The sequence below is a fragment of the Hemiscyllium ocellatum genome, chromosome 2, assembly GCF_020745735.1.
Source record: "Hemiscyllium ocellatum isolate sHemOce1 chromosome 2, sHemOce1.pat.X.cur, whole genome shotgun sequence".
NCBI lineage: Eukaryota > Metazoa > Chordata > Chondrichthyes > Orectolobiformes > Hemiscylliidae > Hemiscyllium > Hemiscyllium ocellatum.
The window spans coordinates 94,688,956-94,709,557 of record NC_083402.1 but is presented as its reverse complement, the minus strand read 5'-3'; the positions used below and the strand labels follow the sequence as shown (position 1 = coordinate 94,709,557).

General features: G+C 40.0%; 1 protein-coding gene across 2 annotated transcripts in view; it reads left to right on the top strand.

Annotated features, from left to right (window-relative positions):
- LOC132824274 (semaphorin-4D-like) overlaps window positions 1-20,602 on the top strand; it is a 220,249-nt gene that overhangs the window by 173,300 nt on the left and 26,347 nt on the right. For both annotated transcript variants that reach the window (XM_060838614.1, XM_060838623.1), the window contains exons 8-11: window positions 490-638; window positions 10,437-10,612; window positions 18,268-18,424; window positions 19,342-19,564. In XM_060838614.1, coding sequence (XP_060694597.1) covers window positions 490-638; window positions 10,437-10,612; window positions 18,268-18,424; window positions 19,342-19,564 — 705 coding nt within the window. The remainder of the gene's footprint in view (window positions 1-489; window positions 639-10,436; window positions 10,613-18,267; window positions 18,425-19,341; window positions 19,565-20,602) is intronic.

Genomic DNA, 20,602 nt, shown 5'->3' with positions numbered 1-20,602 from the left:
CTTGTCCATGGCTTCCTCTGTCAACCTCAAGCTTCAAAGGCCTCTGAGAAATTGGTGGCACCCCCACATGTCAGATGGCAGCTCTACCAACTACTGGTGTCCAAGTATAATGGTTCCTAATCAGGGTCCTAGTTGTGTAAACTTTCTGTGCTCCTTGCAACCCCATTAGGAATCCTCCCCAGCAGTGGGGCATTGATGGCAAGCTGTTTTACTGGCTTTCTTCCTTCCTCTGTTCCTGTCACCCACAAACTGGCAGAATTCTACCCTAGATGTATGTAAAAAGTGTAGAAAGTGAGCATGTAATTATTTTTGTTTTGATTAAAGAGGTTCTTAAAGCAAAATATTTAAATGCATATCTGGTACAAATCACATCTCAAAAGTTTGCCCATTTTTACTGGATTAAGACCAGTGGAAATTTGTTTCTGCTAAGGATTTGTTAGTCACAAAATATGCAAATAGTTTTCCAGTTATGTTTGTTCTTTTCTGCAGAGCCAAGTTTTGTCTACTCCGATGTTATAAGAGACAGTGAAAATAGTCTGGATGGTGGTGATAAAATTTATTTCTTCTTCACTGAAGTGTCTGTTGAATATGAATTTAATAGCAAACTTCTGGTGCCACGAATAGCTCGAGTGTGCAAGGTAAGATCTGGCAGTAGTATCCAATTAATTCTAATAAAGTCATACAAAAGACCTAAGTATGAGGAAAACATTCATGCAGTCATCAGTTCTTGTTGCCAATCATTAATTATAACTTAACTTGGTTAAAAGGAAATGACTGTGACGAGCGAGAAGCGTTTTGGATATTCTGTTACCTGAATCGGATCTTCTGTCCAGTTACTCTGAATTAGATTAGATTAGATTCCCTATAGTGTGGAAACAGGCCATTTGGCCCCACAAGTCCACACCAACCATCCGAGGAGTAACCCACCCAGAACCATTTCCCTCTGACTAATGCACCTAACACTACGGGCAATTTAACATGGCCAATTCACCTGACCTGCACATCTTTGGACTGTGGGAGAAAACCGGAGCACCTGGAGAAAACTTAAGCACACATGGGGAGAATGTGCAAACTCCACACAGACAGTTGCCCGAGGCTGGAATCGAATGCAGGTCCCTGATGCTGTGAGGCAGCAGTGCTAACTACTGACCCATCGTGCCACCCAAATTTTGACTGATTTCTGAAATGTGGATTATATAATAGCTGTTGATACCCAAGAGATATATTTTTCAGCAACGATCATAACAGTTCAAAGCAGAGCAACATGTAAAGACTGCATGTTTTCTTTGGAGTCTTTCAAAGTATCAATGTGATTTGTTTTAAATAGCTTGACAGTGCGATTTGTATTAACCCCGAACTACTTGGAAGTATTTGGTTGCAGAGTTGAATTAGAAGGTGTCCCAAGTGGGATGAAAGATCATGATTATTCTATAATAATTTGGATTTTTTTTTAAGGTGAACAGTTCAGGACTTTAGAAACATGAGTAAAAAACAGGGATACAGAATTGGGCTGATGACTAGCACGAAACTGTCCTATGACACAAGGAGGCAGCAATAGAAATAAATTCTTTGAGAGACAGCACCATCCAAAATATCAGGGAGTGGGCAGATTCTTTTCAAAGATAAAAGCAGGTTATTCAGAAATAAAAAACTTTGTAACATCAGGATTTCTGTTTAACTGTCTTCAAGTTAATCAAGCCAGATGGAAAAAAGTCCTGAGTAGCTTAATGTTAGTAAAACAAAAGTTTCAGATATATTTGACTGTAGAAGGCAGTTTAAGAAGTCCTTGTTAAGAAATAAATGAGTTTGTGTTGGCAACTTGTTAAAAGATCTCAGGAAGAGTTGTTATTAGCCAGCTTATTCTTATATTTCATCTTCTCTCCCCCATATTGTTTTTTAAAATTATCCTCTGCTGGCTTTCAGAAGATTGGGAAGGGTGAGCATTGGACCTCTGGAAAATAAGGCTAGAGAAGTAGTAGTGGGGAACAAAGAAATGGGAGAGGAATTAAATCGACGATTAACTCGGAGTCCAGTTGGGACTGTGATCAGATGGGTCAATGGACTGAGGAGTAGCAGATGGATTTTAATTTAAATAAATATAAGGTGTTGCATTTTGATAAGGCAAATTGGGGCAGGATTCATACAGTTAAAGGTAGACCCCTAGGGAATGTTGCCAAACAAAAGCACCTAGAGGTGCAGGTACATAGTTCTTTGAAAGTGGAGTCGCAGGTAGACGGGGTGGTGAAGAAGGTGTTTTGCATGTTTGCCTTCATTGATCAATGAATTGAGTATAAGAGTTAGAAAACCATGTGTAGCTCTACAGTTCACTTTTGGAATACTGCTCGCAATTCTGGTTGCTCTTGGATAGGAAAGATGCGGTTAAACTTGAGAGGGTGCAGAAAAGATTTACAAGAATTTTGCCAGCACTGGAAGGTTTAAGCTATAGGGTGAAGTTGAATAGGTTTGGGCTGTTTTCCCTGCAGCGTCAGAGACTGGTGACTTCATAGGTGTTTATAAAATCATGAAAGGCATAGATAGGGTGAATAACCAAGTTATTTTTCCCTAGATTTGGGAGTCCAAAACCAGAGGGCACGGTTTAAGGTGAGAGGGAAAAGATTAAAAAAGGACCTGAGGTAACTGTTTCCATGCAAAGTGAGTGCATGTGTGGAATGAGCTGGTACAACTACAACATTTAAAAAGCATCTGGATGGGTATATGAATAGGAAGTATGAATAAAAAAAAGGTTGAGAGGGATATTGGTTAAATGCTGGCAAATGCGACTAGATCAGATTGGGATGTCTAGTCAGCCCGCATGAGTTGGACCAAAAGGTCTGTTTACATATGATTCTGTCTCTTATGACTACTCCACAGAGTTATGAAGGAGAAAGCTGAGGAGTTTGTAGAGGCATTGGTGGTGATCATGCAGGAATTGCTGGAATCAGTGTCCCGGAGGTCTGGAAAATGGCTAATGTTATATCCGTGTTGAAGAAAGGAGAGAGCCAGAATCCAGGATATTATAGGCCAGTTAGTGTACCTTTAGTCATTGGTAAGATTTTAGAGTATCTTATTAAGTATGAGTTTGCAGAACACTTGGAAATGCATGATAAATACAACTGAGTTAGCATGGCTACATTGTAGGGAGGTTATGCCTGACAAATCCGATTGAATGCTTTGAGGAGATAGCAAGCAAGTTAGACAATGGATAGCCATTGGACCAAATCTATCGGATTTTCCGAAGGCCTTTGATAAAGTGCCTCGTAGGAAGCTGCAAAATAAGCTGAGAGCCCATGATGTTTGGGGCAAAGTACCAGCACGGATAGATAATTGACTGATTGGCAGAAGGCAAAGAGTATGGATAAAGGGTTGTTCTTCAGGTTGGCAACTGGTGACTAGTGGAGTTCCACAGGAGTTTGTGTTGGAACCACAACTATTCAGGTTATACATCAATGAACTGAGGGCACTTTTGCTAAATTTGCAGATGACACAAAAATAGGTGGAAGGACAGGTAGTGTGGAGAAACTAGAAAAGGACTGCGGCAAATAAGTGACAGATGGAATATAATGTAGAAAAGTGTGAGGTTATGCAATTTAGTAGGAAGAATAGAGATGTTGAATATTTTCTAAACCAGGAATGGCTTTGGAAATCTGAGACACAAAGAGACTTGGGCATCTTAGTTCAGGATTTTCTTTAGGTTAACATGGAGATTCAATTAGCAGTTAGGAAGGCAAATGCGATGCTTGCACTCATTTCAAGAAAGCTAGAAGACGAGCAGATGCATTGCTGAAGTTGTATAAGGCTCTGGTCAGGCTGCATTTGGTATGTGTGAGCAGTTCTAGGCCCCATATCTGAGGAAGGGTGTGCTGCTATTGGAGGGGACCCAGAGGAAGTTCACAAAAATGAAGAAGCTGTCATACGAGGAGTGGTTGAGGACTCTGGGTCTGTACTCAATGGAGATTAGAAGGTTGAGGGAGATCTTATTGGAACTTAGACAGTACTGAGATGCTTAGATAGAGCGGATGTAGAGAGATATTTCCACTAGTCGATGAGACAAAGATCTGAGGGCACAGCCTCAGAGTGAGGAGACGACCCTTTTAAAACTGAATTGAGGAGGAATTTATTCAGCCACAGGGTGGTAAATCTGTGAAAATCTTTGATACAGAGGACTGTGTGGCCATTTCATTGCATACATTTAAGACAGACATAAATCGTTCCTTAATTGCTAAGAGGATCAAGGGTTATGGGAAGAAGGCAGCAGACTGCAGTTGACTAACATATCAGCCGTGATCAAATGGTTTAGCAAACTTGATCAAATGGCCTAATTCTACTAGCATATTTTATGGTCTTAAGAAATGCTAATGAATGAACAAACATTGAGTGAGTGCAGAAGTTGACCGTAAAGAAACTTGGAACTTTCAGGTGAAAACAGGGTGACCCTTTACTGAGGTTTAAATATCTGTTTAATTGTTGTTAAATGTATATACAAATAGGAGCCGAAGTCGATCATTTGAGCCCTCAATTCAATAGGATCGTGGCTAATCTAAATGTGTTCAGAATTCCACTCTCCCATCTAACTGAACTTTCAATTCCTTTGCCTAACAAGAATCTATTGACAGAAAATGATGGAGAAACTCCACATTTGTGGCAGCTTCTGTGGAAAGAGAAACAGCGTTAACTATTTGAGTCCAGTATGACTCTGAATACTCTGTTTTCTGCCAGCTAGCCAAACCATGCCAATATGTCATCTCTATCCTGATTTTTATTTTCCACAATAACCTTTTGGGTGGTGCCTTATCAAATGCCTTCCGGAAATGCAATTTGTCAAAAGTACCCCATTGTCTACAACACTTCCCTTTTTAAAAAAAAATCTTTGAAAAATGAAATTAAATTGGTTAAGCATGGTTTCCTTTAATGAAGGACTCATACTGACTCATCCTGACCTTTTTCTATATGCACAGTTAAAGTCATTTTAATTCTAATACCTTCCTCATGACAACCATCAGACTAATTGGCCTGTAGTTTACTGTTTTCTGCTTCTGGCCCTTCTTGAATAGTTGTTATATTTACTACTTTCCAATCCAATGAAGCCTTTCCAGAATTTAGGAAATTTTGGAAAATGAACACCAATGCATCCACTACCTCATTAGCAATTTCTTTTAAGACCGCAGCATGAAGACCATCTAGACCTGGGAACTTGTCAGCCTGTAGTTCAATCAGTTTGCTTGTTACTATTTCCCATATGAGTGTAATTTCATTATGTTCCTCTGTCCCTCCCACCTCCTGATTTCCAGTTATTACAATAATGTTTTTTTTGTGTCCTCTATATTGTGAAGATGGAAGCAAAAAATTGTTGATACCCTCCACCATTTCCCTGTTATCTAGTAATAGCAACCTATTTTTCTCTGTCGCCCTACAGGTTCAACATATTTTATTTAATCGCTGCCTTTAAATAGTTCTAGAAACTCTTGCTATCTGACTTTATATTTCAGGCTAGCTTCCTTTCATTCTGTGATTTCTTTCTCCTGATTGACCTTTTATCATTCTCTATTAGTGTTTTTATTCTCTCAAGCGTACCAGAGGATGTTGTGGGAAGTTAGGGTCTCTGCAATCTCCTCCCTATCAGAAATATTTGTACCATCTATAACCACGGGTGAGGTGCCAGATGACTGGATGGTGGCTAATGTGCTTTTGTTTGATAAAAGATGTAAGGCAAAGCCTGAGAACTGTAGACCTGTGAGTCTGATAGTGGTGATGGGTAGGTTGTTGGAGGCAATTCTAAGAGAGAGGTTTTACATGCATTTGGAGAGGCAAGGAAAGATTAGGGATAGTCAAGTATGGATTTGTACAAGGGCAGTCATGCCTTACAAATGTTTTGGAGTTTTTTGAGGAAGTAACCCAAAAGATTGATGAGAGCTGAGCAGCAGGCATTGTTTACTCGGACTCTAGTAAAGCCCTTGCTAAGATTCTGCATGGTTGACGAATTAGTAAAGTTAGGTCACATGGGATTCAGGGAGAGCTTGTCAATTGGATACAAAATTGACATAATGGCAGGAAATGGAGAATGATGTTGGAGTGTTATTTTTCAGACTGGAAGCCTGTGACCAGTGGTGTTCCACAGGGATTGGAACTGGATCCACTGTTGCTTGTCATTTATATTAATGATTTGGATGAGAATATAGGGGGCTTGGTTAGTAAGTTTGCAGATGACCGTGAAGGAAGTTATCTAAGATTACAAAGAGATTTTGATCATTTGGGTCAATGAGCTGAAAAGTGGAAGATTGCATTTAACTTAGATAAATGTGAAATACTGCATTTTGGTGAAATAAACAAGGGTAGGACTTGTACAATTAATGGTAGATCCCTGGGTAATTTTATAGAACAGGGAGACCTAGGGGTTCAGGTACATAATTCTTTGAAATTTGCATCACAGGTAGGGTGGTTAAGAAGGTGCTGAGCACACTTGCCTTCATTGCTCAGGCCTTTGAATATAAGAATTGGGATGTCACGTTAAGGTTGTGAGGTCTTTTTTGGAGTACTGTGTGCAGTTACGGTCGCCCTGTTATAGAAAAGATAGTATTAAATTGGAGAGCGTTCAGAAAAGATTTACCAGGATGTTGCTGGGAATGGAGGGATTGAGGCATAAAAGTAAGATGGATAGGCTAGCACTTGTTTCACTTGAGCACAAGAGTTTTTGAGGCTTATAAAACCATGAGGGACATGGATTGGGTGTATAGCTGAGGTCTATTTCTCTCTGTGTGTGTGTGTGTGTGTGTGTGTGTGTGTGTGTGTGGGGGGGGGGGGGGGGGGGTTTGTCCAAAATTAGAGTGTGTAAGTTTAAGGTGAGAGAGGAAAGATTTTAAAAGGGGCAGCTTTTTCACACAGAAGGTGATATGTGTATGGAATGAGCTGCCATTGGAGTCGGATATAATTACAACATAAGTTGAATAGCAAAAGTCTTTTCCCTAAGGTGGGCGATTTTAAAGGTGGGAGGAGAAATAGTTAAAAAGGCCATGAGAAATAGTTAAAAAGGCCATGTATGTTTTATATACAAAAGTGCTTAGTATGTAGAAAGAATGCCAGAGGAAGTGGTGGTTGCAGGTTACAATGTTGAAAAGCCATTTGGATAAATACATGAATACATAAACTTACTGTGTTAAATTTACTTTTGTTTTGTGAATAAATATGATTTCAACAATCATTCAGGCTATGCTAGACTTCACATTAGACTTTTGGGTGATTTTTTTTAGTGATCATGAGTGATATGTTTTGCTGGTCTGCCCTAACCTCCTTTTTTCCATAGGCCCCGTTACTTCTGTTAAGTGAGGTTTTTCTGGAACGTGACTATAGTGATTACGAGAACTACCTGTATTTGACAAATGAGGCCATATTTAAGTTTAAAATTTCTAGTGTTAAACCTAATGTTTTCCTTTCAAGCTAGATTGGCCTGGATTTTTATGTCGTCATTGTCAACGGGAATAGTACCAGAGGACTGGAGGATAGCGAATGTGGTCCCCTTGTTCAAGAAAGGGAGTAGGGATAGCCCTAGTAACTATAGGCCAGTGAGTCTGACTTCAGTGGTGGGCAAAGTCTTAGAGAGAATGGTAAGGGATAAGATTTATGAACATCTGGATAGGAATAACGTGATCAAGGATAGCCAGCATGGTTTTGTGAAGGGCAGGTCGTGCCTCACAAACCTTATTGAGTTCTTTGAGAAGGTGACTAAGGAAGTGGACGAGGGTAAAGCAGTAGATGTTGTGTATATGGATTTTAGTAAGGCGTTCGATAAGGTTCCCCATGGTAGGCTAATGCTAAAACTACGGAGGTATGGCATTGAGGATACATTAGAGGTTTGGATTAGGAATTGGCTGGCTGGAAGGAGACAGAGGGTAGTAGTTGATGGACTATGTTCATCTTGGAGTGCAGTTACTAGCGGTGTACCACAAGGATCTGTTTTGGGACCATTGCTTTTTGTTATCTTTATAAATGATCTAGAGGAAGGGCTTGAAAGCTGGGTAAGCAAGTTTGCGGATGACACAAAAGTCGGTGGAGTTGTGGATAGTGAGGAAGGAAGTGGTAGGTTACAGCGGGATATAGATAAGTTGCAGAGCTGGGCAGAAATGTGGCAAATGGAATTCAATGTAGCTAAGTGTGAAGTCATTCACTTTGGTAGGAGTAACAAGAAGATGGATTACTGGGCTAATGGTAGGCTACTTGGTAGTGTGGATGAGCAGAGGGATCTTGGTGTCCATGTACACAGATCTCTGAAAGTTGCCACCCAGGTAAATAGTGCTGTGAGGAAGGCATATGGTGTACTGGGCTTTATTGGTAGAGGAATTGAGTTCCGGAGTCCTGAGGTCATGTTGCAACTGTATAAGACTCTGGTGCGGCCTCATCTGGAGTATTGTGTGCAGTTTTGGTCGCCATACTATAGGAAGGATGTGGAGGCATTGGAACGAGTGCAGAGGAGGTTTACCAGGATGTTGCCTGGAATGGTAGGAAAATCTTATGAGGAAAGGCTGAGGCACTTGGGGCTGTTCTCATTGGAGAAGAGAAGGTTTAGGGGAGATTTGATAGAGGTGTATAAGATGATTAGGGGTTTAGATAGGGTCGACACTGAGAACCTTTTACCGCTAATGGAGTCAGGTGTTACTAGGGGACACAGCTTTAAATTAAGGGGTGGTAGGTATAGGACAGATGTTAGGGGTAGATTCTTTACACAGCGGGTTGTGAGTTCATGGAATGCCCTGCCCGTATCAGTGGTGAACTCTCCTTCTTTATGGTCATTTAAGCGGGCATTGGATAGGCATTTGGAAGTTATTGGGCTAGTATAGGTTAGGTAGGATTCGATCGGCGCAACATCGAGGGCCGAAGGGCCTGTACTGCGCTGTATCTTTCTATGTTCTATGTAAAATTAAACAATATTGAGGTTGCTGTTACCTAGATGTGTCTTTCCTCAGAGGTCATTATTTACGTTTTTCACATTGCACAATGCCAAGTCTTACATAACCCACTCTAGTTCGTTCCAGAACACACTGCTCTAAGAACATTTTTGGGATAGTTTCTTTGAACTCATGCAGTCTACTATTGCCAATCTAATTCTTTTTTTCTCTCTGGTTTAAATGTAGATTAAAGTCACCCATGATTATTGCAATCCCTTTTATAAATGCTTTGTCCCACATTGTGGTTCCTGTTCAGGGGACTGTAGATCATTCCTGCTCGTGACTTCTTTCCATCTCAACCCAATAACTTTCATGTCCAAATTGCCTGAATTAAGGTTATGTCTAGCTATGGCACAAATACTAGCCTACATTAACGATTTGCTTAGAGTTTAGAGTTGAATATTTGAATGTTTTGGATTACTTAGTGTGGAAACAGGCCCTTTGGCCCAACAAGTCTGCACCAACCCTCTGAAGAGCAACCCACCCAGACCCATTCCCCTACATTTCCACCTTCACCTAACACTATGGGCAATTTAGCATGGCCAATTCACCTAACCTGCACATTTTTGGACCGTGGGAGGAAACCAGAGCACCCGGAGGAAACCCATGCAAACATGGGGAGAATGTGCAAATTCCACACAGTCAGTCGCCTGAGGCGGGAATTGAACCCAGGTCTCTGGTGCTGTGAGGCAGCAGTGCTAACCACTGTGCTGCCTGAAGGAATTGAAAAGCAAGATGTTAATTTTCGAAATCCATCTCGAGACCATTCAAAATTAAAACTTGCCAGAGGAATTAACAGCATTTTGGGCTGCCATTATCTGCTACAATTATTTGCTGTTTTGAGATTGCATTATACATATAAGCACAATTCTTCAAACATGCACTTGCAGCTTATCAATGAGTGGTGAAGCTGTACAGAATAGATTGCATTTATTCTTTTTATCTCAGCTAAAGTTAACAACATGGCCTTGGGTCCCAGACCAAGGAATAGTAATCTATTTCCTGATCACTTCTATGAGTCTTGTTGAAAGCTGTAATGCTTAATATGGTGAAATAATCTCTTGCCTCTTTGTGTAAAGACTCGCATGCAAATAATGGTGTGAGCTTTTTTTTTAAATGTCGACCTATTGAGAGATGCCATTCCTGAGCCTCTTGATTCAGAGGTAGGGACACTAGCACTGTGTCACAACAGCCCTTCCTGAACAAAAGCCATGAGTTATGTCAGAATGAGTGGGTCACATTAAGCTACCTAACAATTAGTCCGCTTAGGGTAAAAAATAAAGTTGGCTAAGAACAAAAAGCCTGAACTTTGGTGTTTGGCAATGAAGACTGGTAGATCTTAGAAAATTTTTGTTAGCCACTGAGAGTAAATTAATTCATGTAGCTAAATTGTTCTTCATTAATCAAGGCCTTTGCCAAGGTTTGTTTAACTGCATGTATTACAAAACTGGTGCAAATGTGCATTAACCTTAAAGTAATTGTCATTTTAATTATATTTAGGGTGATAATGGAGGATCACGAATTCTGCAGAAGAGATGGACATCATTTCTCAAAGCTAAGCTGATTTGCAATCTACCTGAGTCTAATTTTGTCTTCAATGTCATACAGGATGTTTTTATTTTGAAAACACCAAATTGGAAGGAAACAGTGTTTTATGGTGTTTTTACATCCCAGTGGTAAGTAATTTGACATCTTTTGCAGTGGTTTTCAATATTCTAAGTTCTATACATTTTCAAGTAGCTTCATTCAGAAAACCATTATCTTTAGTGTTGTGTATTCCTTTCTTCCCTGTGCATAGTTCACGATGTATTAGGTAACGAACTAGTTTGGTCTCAACAGTTACTCTTTCGATAGAGCTGAAACAAAGGCTGTGTGTGCACTTCAGAGCTGCTGAGCAGAAATGTAAAACAATTCATCAGCTAGCAAGTCCTAACTGTTCAACATTAATCCTCCATCAGTTCTTACACATTCTTGCTCACTCTATTTTTTTTGTGAGATGTGTTTTCAGCACTGAACACATTTGTGCAAAAGATTAAAATTTCCATTTCCCTTTTTCAGTGCTTATTCAATATCCAGTCCTGGATGAGCAAAGCCTCCGCCGATTAGATTTTGATGAGATTGACGTCAGTTTCCAAATGTCCCTCCCCCTACTGAAGCTGAACATAAATGTTTACAATCTTGCTGTTATATTCGAGCTTGATCAGCTTTTAACCACATCACTAAGACTACCAATGTCCACTTCTGTAATGTTGCTTGTTGCCATCCCTGTCACAACGTCTTCTGCTATTGAAGCCCTCATTCCTGCCTTTGTTACCAGTAAACATGATTATTATAATGCACTCCTGGCCTGCTTTCCATATTCTATACTACAAGCATCAATACAAATCACTACTTTGATTGTCCAACAGTGAGCTAAATGCTGTTTAACCATCACTTTTCTGCTGAACTACACAGGCTGCCTGTTAACACCTTAACTTGAAAATTCTCATCTCTGTTGTGGTTCTGTTTGCTGACCTGGGAATTTGTGTTGCAGACGTTTCGTCCCCTGTCTAGGTGACATCCTCAGTGCTTGGGAGCCTCCTGTGAAACTATTCTGTGATCATTCCTCCGGCATTTGTAGTGGTTTGAATCTGCCGCTTCCAGTTGTCAGTTCCAGAGGAAAGATCACAGAAGCGCTTCACAGGAGGCTCCCAAGCACTGAGGGTGTCACCTAGACAGGGGATGAAATGTCTGCAACACAAATTCCCAGCTCGGCGAACAGAACCACAACAACGAGCACCCGAGCTACAAATCTTCTCACAAACTTTGAATTCTCATCTCTTGTTTTCAAAGCCTTTAATGGTCTGGTCCTTCCTTACCTCGTTATTTCCCCAGGCTCTACAACCTGCTATTAAACCTTCTCTAATTGCAGACTCTTAAGCATCAGTGATTTTAATTGCTTCACCATTGGTGACTGTACCATCAGATGCATTGACCATGAGCTCTGAAATTCTGACCTAAATCATCTCTCATCTCTCCCCATCTTTTTTTCCCCTTTCAGGCCCTCATTAAGGCCTGTTACATTTGAACTAATATCACCTTGAGTTTAGCTGTCATATTTTGTTTCTTAACCTATCTTTGAAGCTCCTTGCAATATCTTACTGTTCAAAGACAAACTATAGTTAAAAATTGTCATTTGATATCCACATACTGCTTATGTTGGTAATCCATTTGTACAGCTAAGACTCCTGTTCATTGACTTACATACATGAGCAGTGCAAATGAATCAAACTTTGGTCAATAAGGTGAATAGTGCTTCACCAGGAACAGTGCCTCAAGGGATAATGCAAATCTTCCAACTCCCTTTATTATAAGTTAACTTTCTTTTCAGCAATCTTTATAAATGAACTATCACAGTGATCAGAAGTAAGCACCTAAAAATTCAAATCAAAAATTAAAGATCAACAAATCAGCTCAAAGGTAGAAATTTCAATATCGAATTCCACATTTGTGTTTGGTTTATTTGAGAACGTCTTTGTCATTTTTCCTCTAGTCACTATGTCATGGAGTAAGTGCTTCACCTGCATACAATAGAGAGAATTGTTAAGAAGAACTCCGCTCTGTGCTGGCCTTCAGCAGGGGTTTTTAAGCTGATCTGGCAATGCTTATGTTATCTCCTGTAATATAAGAAACCGGCATAGATATAATGGAATTGAAAAATTCAATAGACATTTATTGCAACTAAGTTTTGTATAGAAACATTGCATTAGTCAGATTACAAGTGTCTGGGCTAGTATTAAGCTATTGGTGTAAAACAAAGGGGGAGGCTTCAGTAGAATGTCGTGTTCCAAATGATCTGAGGTAAGATGGAGTATGTGACTGTTATCCTTATGTACTGTGATACAGTGATGAAGTGAGCATTTCTCTGAAACTTGGGCTGAATTACTGACCATGAGACAAAATACAACAGGCTTTATTTTAAATCCTGTGTAGTTTGCATAAATGGAGTTGTGGGATTGCACAAATAATGCTGAATTCAGCTGTTTTTAAATGCAATCCTTGCTCAATACCTGAATATTTTCAAGTTGTCTCTAAGAATAAATAAATATCCCTCTTACTTATTTACAAAGTGGATATCATGAATGATTCAGAAATATTTATCTAATTAAAAATTTTTAACTATTCTTCAGTATCACTACCTAACCATTACTTTGTAGAATCATTGTACAATGATTTACAGTAAGAAAGAGGCCACGAACCACATTATGTTTGAGGTTCACTAGAACCATAAGTAGAACACAAGACAGATGGAGGGTAACTTCAACAAGAAACACTTTATTGTTAGTTTCTCAGCTTCACAGTCAGTTTATATACTGTACCCCACCCCCCCCTTCCTGTCTCTGAGTTACCTGACCCGCTGTCTTTAAGGGGGCAACACCCCCCCAACTATGTACATAATACGCTTCACCCTTTATTTCAATAATCTCTTTAACAGTATATATACATCGAACAATTGTAACTTGTTATACAGGCATTCTGGTTAACATGTATACATCATCAGGAATTTGTACACTCCTGTAGTTTAGATTGACATGATCAGTCTCTCAGAGGGGTGGCGATTCCTTGAGGGTCATCATCTCCTCATCCCAAGAAGCTTTTCTAGTGATGTTTCCTGGACCTCCAGAAGCTCCTCTTGTTCCATAAGTTTGTCCAGCTTTGATTAGCTGTTGTGTCCTCCCTGGGTATGGACAGCCCTGGCTTGGAGGCACATGACTCAGTTGACACCACTGGTCCCATCTGGACTAGCTCAATATTCTGAGGGACTTGTCCCTGTTGGTGAGATGAGCAACCTGCTGTTCTGTGTGCCTCCTCGGACCAGTTCATCCCTTGTCTGTATCGTATATGACAACAGTCCTGTTTGAGCCACCACCACTGCTGGGATCCCAGGTATGTAATTCCAGACCAACTCATTCTCACCTCTTTGGAATAACCTCACTGTTGAGGTTCCTCTTGATTTCACTCTACCATTTCTCTGGTCTCTTCGGGCCACAGTAATCAAACCTGGTTCTCAGCTGACTGTGCAACATTAAGGATGACTGTAAGCACTGGGTCATTCTCTGTGGTGTGTTCTGGAACATACTGAGGATTTTGAGGCCTTTAAGCAACCTTAATTTGCTTCAAGGTTTATACAAATCTAGCCTGGCCGTTTATTATACAGAGCAGATTGCACATGTCTGACTCCATAATTTTCCAGGTACTAGTCGAACTCTTGTGCCACAAACTGTGGGCCACTGTCACTTGCAACTTGTCTGGGACTCTTGAACTGGCAAATGTTTCATCCAGTTGGTTTTTGGTGCTTCCACTGATACCGACTTCATGACTATCATTTGGACCACTTGAGTAAGCAACAATGACCACTAATAATGTATGTACCTCTGTTGGTCCTATGAAATCGACATTAATCTGTTGCCACTGTGATTGAGGCTACTCCCATTGGTGAAAGGGTGATAACGGTGGTGCCTCCCTTACTAATGCACAGGTTTTGCATCTTTTTTGCTTTTTCCTCAATCTGGGAATCCACATTTGGCCGCCAAAGGTAGCTTCTCGATATTCCCTTGGTTCGCACCAAGCAGGGTGTTCTTGGTGCACGTGTTCCAGCACCTTCCCTCTACAGGGAGGAATAACAACTCTCATTTTTAAAAATAAACAGCCGTCTGGTACGGACAGCTCCCACCTCATGGACAGATAAGGGTGTAAATCTGGATGGTTTCTATGACAAGTCCTTCGTCTCATGAACAAGTCCACCCAGGTCATTCTGGGTAGTTTTCCGCAACTGATCTGCTGACTCAGATCAAAATGAGTTAATGCACCTCTTTAGAGTTTGTTTCACCTTCTGGTAAGCCTTCTTACAATCCTTGGGTCCATATCACGGCCACCCTTTTCTCAGCAACCATAACAGGGGTGTTAGTATGGTTGCCAGATCAGACACAAACCTGCCATAACAATTTACATGTTCCAAGAACAATCTCAGTTGAGACACATTCTCTGGTCTAGGGGCCTTCACGATAGCCTCCATTTTCTTCGGTGCCCTGGGAATCCCTCGCCATCGATTAGATGGTGCAGGTACTCTGTGGACTCTTAAAACTTGCATTTTTCTCCTTTTTGCTTATAGACTTTGTTCTTGCAACCTTCTTAGTATTTCTTCTAGGTCTTCAAATGCTCCATTTCTGAGAATCCAGTAACTAAACTCTCATTCAGGTAACACTTGGCAATCAACTCAAAATTTGGTCCATGGCCCTCTGGAAATGACCTGGTGCTGATATGATGTCAGAAGGAAGTTGCTTGTAATGGAACATTTCCCTGTGTGTCACTAATATCATTGACTGGTGGAACTCCTTCCCTGCCTCCATCTGCAAGTAGGCCTGCTTGGATCCATTTTTGAGAGTGGTTTTCCCCCAACCAGTCCTCAATAAGTGGAAGTGGGTATTGATCTACATACAGGGCTGGGTTGACTTTGATATTAATGTTTTCACAAGTCTTCACCCTGTCATCTGTTTTTAAGACAGGAATGATTGGAGTCACCCTTTTACTGATGGTTACTAGCTCCAATTATCTCAGGTTCACCAACCATTTCAGTTGTGCCTTCACTTTAGGCTGTATTGCGTGTAGTACTGGTCGTGTCTTCAAACTCCTTTCATGAGCCTCCTACTTCAAGCAAAACAATTTCTACTCCTTTTCATTTACCCAGGGTTCCCTTGAAGACATCTTTATGCCAAAATCTCTTGCAAACTTGTTTTTGAGTCTGCAGGCCTATTAACCGTGGCCCATGGTCAATTTTAATTTCGCTAACAAGGAGGGCTCAATAATGCAGGGTAATTGCCTTTCCCAACATACGGAGACAGTTTGGCACTGGTTCTTTTAGTTGTGCATTCACCAGTTCACAGCCCTGCAATGGCACCACTTTTTCTGTGTGTATATCCACAGTATAATCTTGACAGGCTTCAGTGGCAGTGCCTTTAATTTTTTCCTTTGTATTGATTCAGGAATCCAAGACACCATTGCACTGGCATCACTTCTATCTTTACTGTCTTCCCGTCTAATTTGGGAAGAACCCAGAATCAGTCAGCTTCACCCTGAATCAGCAGATTGCTTAACCAAAACTCTGCTGACTCTGGGCCATCTGCTTCTCCTGCAAACCCAGCTGGCTCCCAGTAACACTCTGGCTGACAGAGTGTTATGTCTTATAATCTGAATTGTCACCTTAAGGCACCCTTTCTCTTACTTGAGTTGTGTCTGGCAATTTTACACAATATGGCTCATCATTTACACCTGCGGCACTGGGCTTCTTGAGTCCACTACATTGACTCCTTGTGGCCACTGATGCCACATTGGTGGCATTCTATGATTGGTACTGTGCTCTGATTTTTCACTATTTTATGTGCTGGATGTCATCACTCAACTGGGTTGCTTCACCAAATCCATTGAGGTAGAAATTTCAAACCTACCTTAAAATTCAGGTCTCTCTCCAAACTTGCAATGTACTGCCAACTTCTTCAAGGTGACCATAATTTAGCCAATGGACTGTCCTTCATGCTGTACCCATTTATAAAAATTAGGATGTTCCAAGGTAGTTGAGTGGCTTTTGTGCAAAACTCCCCAACGCTTCATGTAGTCTTTTTGATGTATCTTCTCCACTGGTTTCTCTGGTGGCATCAGACTCGTTAGATTCGTGAAAGTCTTGCTTCCAGTGGTACTTAAGAAAACCCTTACCGTTATGTCTTTGTTTGCTTATAAATACATATTAAAATGTTTGGTGCACAGAATTCAAGTTTTTATCTTTTCATCAAACATCCCATCACCCCAAATTGATCCACCAGTTGGTTTCTTGCCATCAGGAATTTTTTCTGCCATTCAATTCGAGTAGCTGTCGCAGCCCAAGACCCCTTGGTGAATTCTCTCTGCCTGCAGCCCAAGCTTTTTCCATGATAACTTCAATAAGCTCCTGGGAGAGTTCTCCCCCTTTAGTGTTGACTGTGGCTGAGTCCACTTTTGACCACTTCCCTCGAGGTTAATCCAGTGCTGTTTTCTAACTATGGGTGATCCCCTTCCTCCCAACAGAAAAACAACAGCTTTCGCACACAGATTGTGGTCCGGATGCCACTCCTGTCCTCAGTTGCTATGAACCACAAATAGAACACGAGGTAGACAGAAGGTCTCAGCTCCATCAACTGTTTAGACTGCGTCGTCTTGCTTCTGTCTTTGGGTCACCTGACAAACTCTGTAAAAGGGCTGCTCACATCCAACTGTATACATAACAGTCAAGGTATCCTGTGCTTCTGAATTCAGAATTCAAAATAGAGTATTACTCCAAATTAAAACTTGATGTCAGTTAAAGACCAGTGCACATTCTGGCTTCTTCTTTGTTTAAAGAGATGTGCAGAAGTTTGAAACTGTGAATCTGGATTAATGATTGTGACATTGGCAAACTGTATCTAAAATGTTGTCCAGAATAGGTACAGGTAGTCCTGAGTTAGGTTTCTGGTTTAATTACTGAGAATTGAATGTTGAAGCAGGTTTGGGGGTCAAATAGTCTGCCCCTGTTCCTATTTCTTATTGTCCTATAATTGCTTCTTTAAGTGAATCAGATATTCCTGTAGGAATTTACATTAAAGCCGGAGTTGAGTTCCTTTATTAATAAAACATTAACACTGCTTTCTGCCTATCAATGCTCAGACCTAACAAAATTTCTGATTTTGTTTCAATTCCAACATCTGCTGTTTTTTTTCTTGTGATCTTTTTTACTTTTCTTTGCAAGAAAATGTCTGATGTACAAGCTAAATGAAGAATAAATTAATTCATTGAGTTATATCAAATACAATGTACATTTATTTATAAGTTCAGACTTTATCATCTGTCTTGCTGTCTCTCCACGTTCCCGTACTTCAGTGGCTAAAATATGCAAATATATACAGTGTACGTAGATGAGTAAATTATGCATTCTTTGGAGTGGCTGTTGCTGGTGTAAACAGAACTGGAGTTTTAAAACTTGAGTTTGAAAATGCCACAGTTGAGAAGCATAGGAAGCGGGAACACAGAAAAAGGCCAAGTTCTCGTGGTGCTAATTGGGTGCTGATGCCCAAAAATGTGGATGAAGTGACACAGAACACATGATGTAAAATCAGAAGTGCTAATGCACTCCAGCATAATAACAATACGTAAAAGGAGAATAACTTTAAGGAGCAGATCTTAAAAATAAAACAATATCTGAAGGAATTAACATTAAATGAGGCAATGTTAAATGCAGACTATCTCTATAATATTGTAATAAAATGTGTTTTTAATACCTTGTCAGGAGTAATTTGGAAGTATCAGCAGTCTGTGCCTTTAACATGTCCAATGTAGAAGATGTTTTCTCTAAAGGGAAATATATGCAAAGTGCTACATTTGAACAATCCCATGTAAAATGGGTCAGATACAATGGACAAGTTCCAAAACCTCGCCCTGGCTCAGTGAGTATTTATAATCATTTTGTTTTCATCTTTTGATTATTTTAAATGAAATTCAATATCTGCTTGTTTGATTTGGCCATTTTTAAATCACCTGTTCTACTTCAATAATGACTATAAATTTACTACTTGCTGGTTTAAATCTTTCTAACTGCATTTTAACAGTGATTTGTGTGGCTTGGTTTATGTAGATGTAGAACTTAGATTAGATTTCCTACAGTGTGGAAACAGACCCTTTGGCCTAACAAGTCCACACTGACCATCTGAAGAGTAACCCACCCAGACCCATTTCCCTCTGACTAATGCACCTAACACTAATGGGCAATTTAGCGTGGCCAATTCACCTGAACTGCACATCTTTGGATTGTGGGAGCAAAACGGAGAACCTGGAGGAAAAGCATGCAGACACTGGGAGAATGTGTAAACTCCACAGAGAGTCACCCATGGCTGGAATTGGACCAGGGTCCCTGGCGCTGTGAGGCAGCAGTGCTAACCACTGAGCCACTGGGGGGCACACAGTGTCCTTAACATAGTATGTAAAAAGTTCTTAGCTTGTGATTCTGCAGCCTACAAAAAGCTTTATTTGCTGGTGAAACTTCATTAATCCTGTCTGAGCGGATCAATAGTATAACTAATTCATAGTTATGTGCAGGCATTGGATACTTTGATACTGTTTGGTTGCTAACATAGCTGTATCTGAAGTGTGTGCTTTAGTAAAAATTATGAGAATGTCTGGAAATAAAATATTCTAATTTTAAAACTTTTTTTTCAACCATTTCATTGGCTGGGAGCACAGAAGGTATCAGGCTGCTCAAACTGTGCTGACTTTTGAATTGAAAAGTGACTTGCACTCATTTGATGTGTGTAATAATGGTTGTTGAGTGTAGTTTTCATTATTCAAATTCTTTATTCCTTTCTAGTGTATAAACAATGAAGCGAGAGCTTTGAATATCAACAGCTCACTGATGTTGCCTGACAAAACTCTTCAGTTTGTGAAGGATCACCCTCTGATGGCAGACCCAGTGAACCCTATTGGAAATAGACCAAAATTGGTGAAGAAGAATGCAAACTATATGCAGATTGTAGTGGACAGAGTTAGGGCACTTGATAACAACCTCTATGATGTCATGTTTGTGGGTACAGGTAAGTTTTTGTAGTAATATGGACATGAGTGACTGTTTAGTACAGGGAATCAATTACATGCTATATTAAGGACAGGAAATAGATCGGGAATAAATTGGTTACCAGGAATTTTAGCAACCATACCTTTGGTTCCATCATTTACATAAATTGTAAAATGTTGAGGCCCCAGCTCTGATCCCTCTGGCATATTACCTGTAACATCTTGCCAACAAGAAATTGACCATTTATGCCAACTTTGTTTCCTGAATTCACCCAATCTTCTATGCATGCTCATGTTACCCACTGCTCCATGAACATTTTTTTCTCTTTAATTACTGTTAATGTACTACCTTATCAAATATCTTCTGGAGGTACTAGTTCATTATATCCTTTATTGATATCACTTGACTTCCTCAGAGAACTTCAATTAATTGTTAAACGTCAATCCCCTTCAACAAAGCCATGTTGACTCTACCTTGTTTTTTAAGCCTTTTACAATGGTGTCTTTAATAAGTATTTCTAACATCTTGCCTTTGACTGATAGAAACCAGTTAGCTTAATGTGTTGTCTCCATTTTGAATAAAGGAGTTATATTTGCTGGTATCCAATTTATTGATGCCTTAACCAAATGTGCGGAATTTTGGAAAATTTAAAACCAATGCATCAACTATTTCACTCGCCACTTCTCTTAAGACCCTAGGATAAATTCCAGAACTCAAGGGCTTGTTGTCTCATAGATCCAACAGTTTTTTCAGTACCTATTTTCCCTATTTGTAACTTTCAAGTTTGATCCCTAGCTTTTACTGTTTTTTTTAGTTAATCATGAGAGGAGGGTCCTCCTCTTTTTATTCTAAAATGTTAAAGTGATTGCTATTGCATCTTTATTAACCTATTTGTAAGCCAATGTTGCTAGTTCACTTTTTAGCTTCCTTTGTTTTCATGGACCCACTCTTCTCTCACTTAAACTTGAATGTAAAATTCACATTATGTTTGCTGTTTGAAATAATTAATGAATCCTAAACTATTTTCAACCATCTGAATTTTAGTCTATACGTAGTT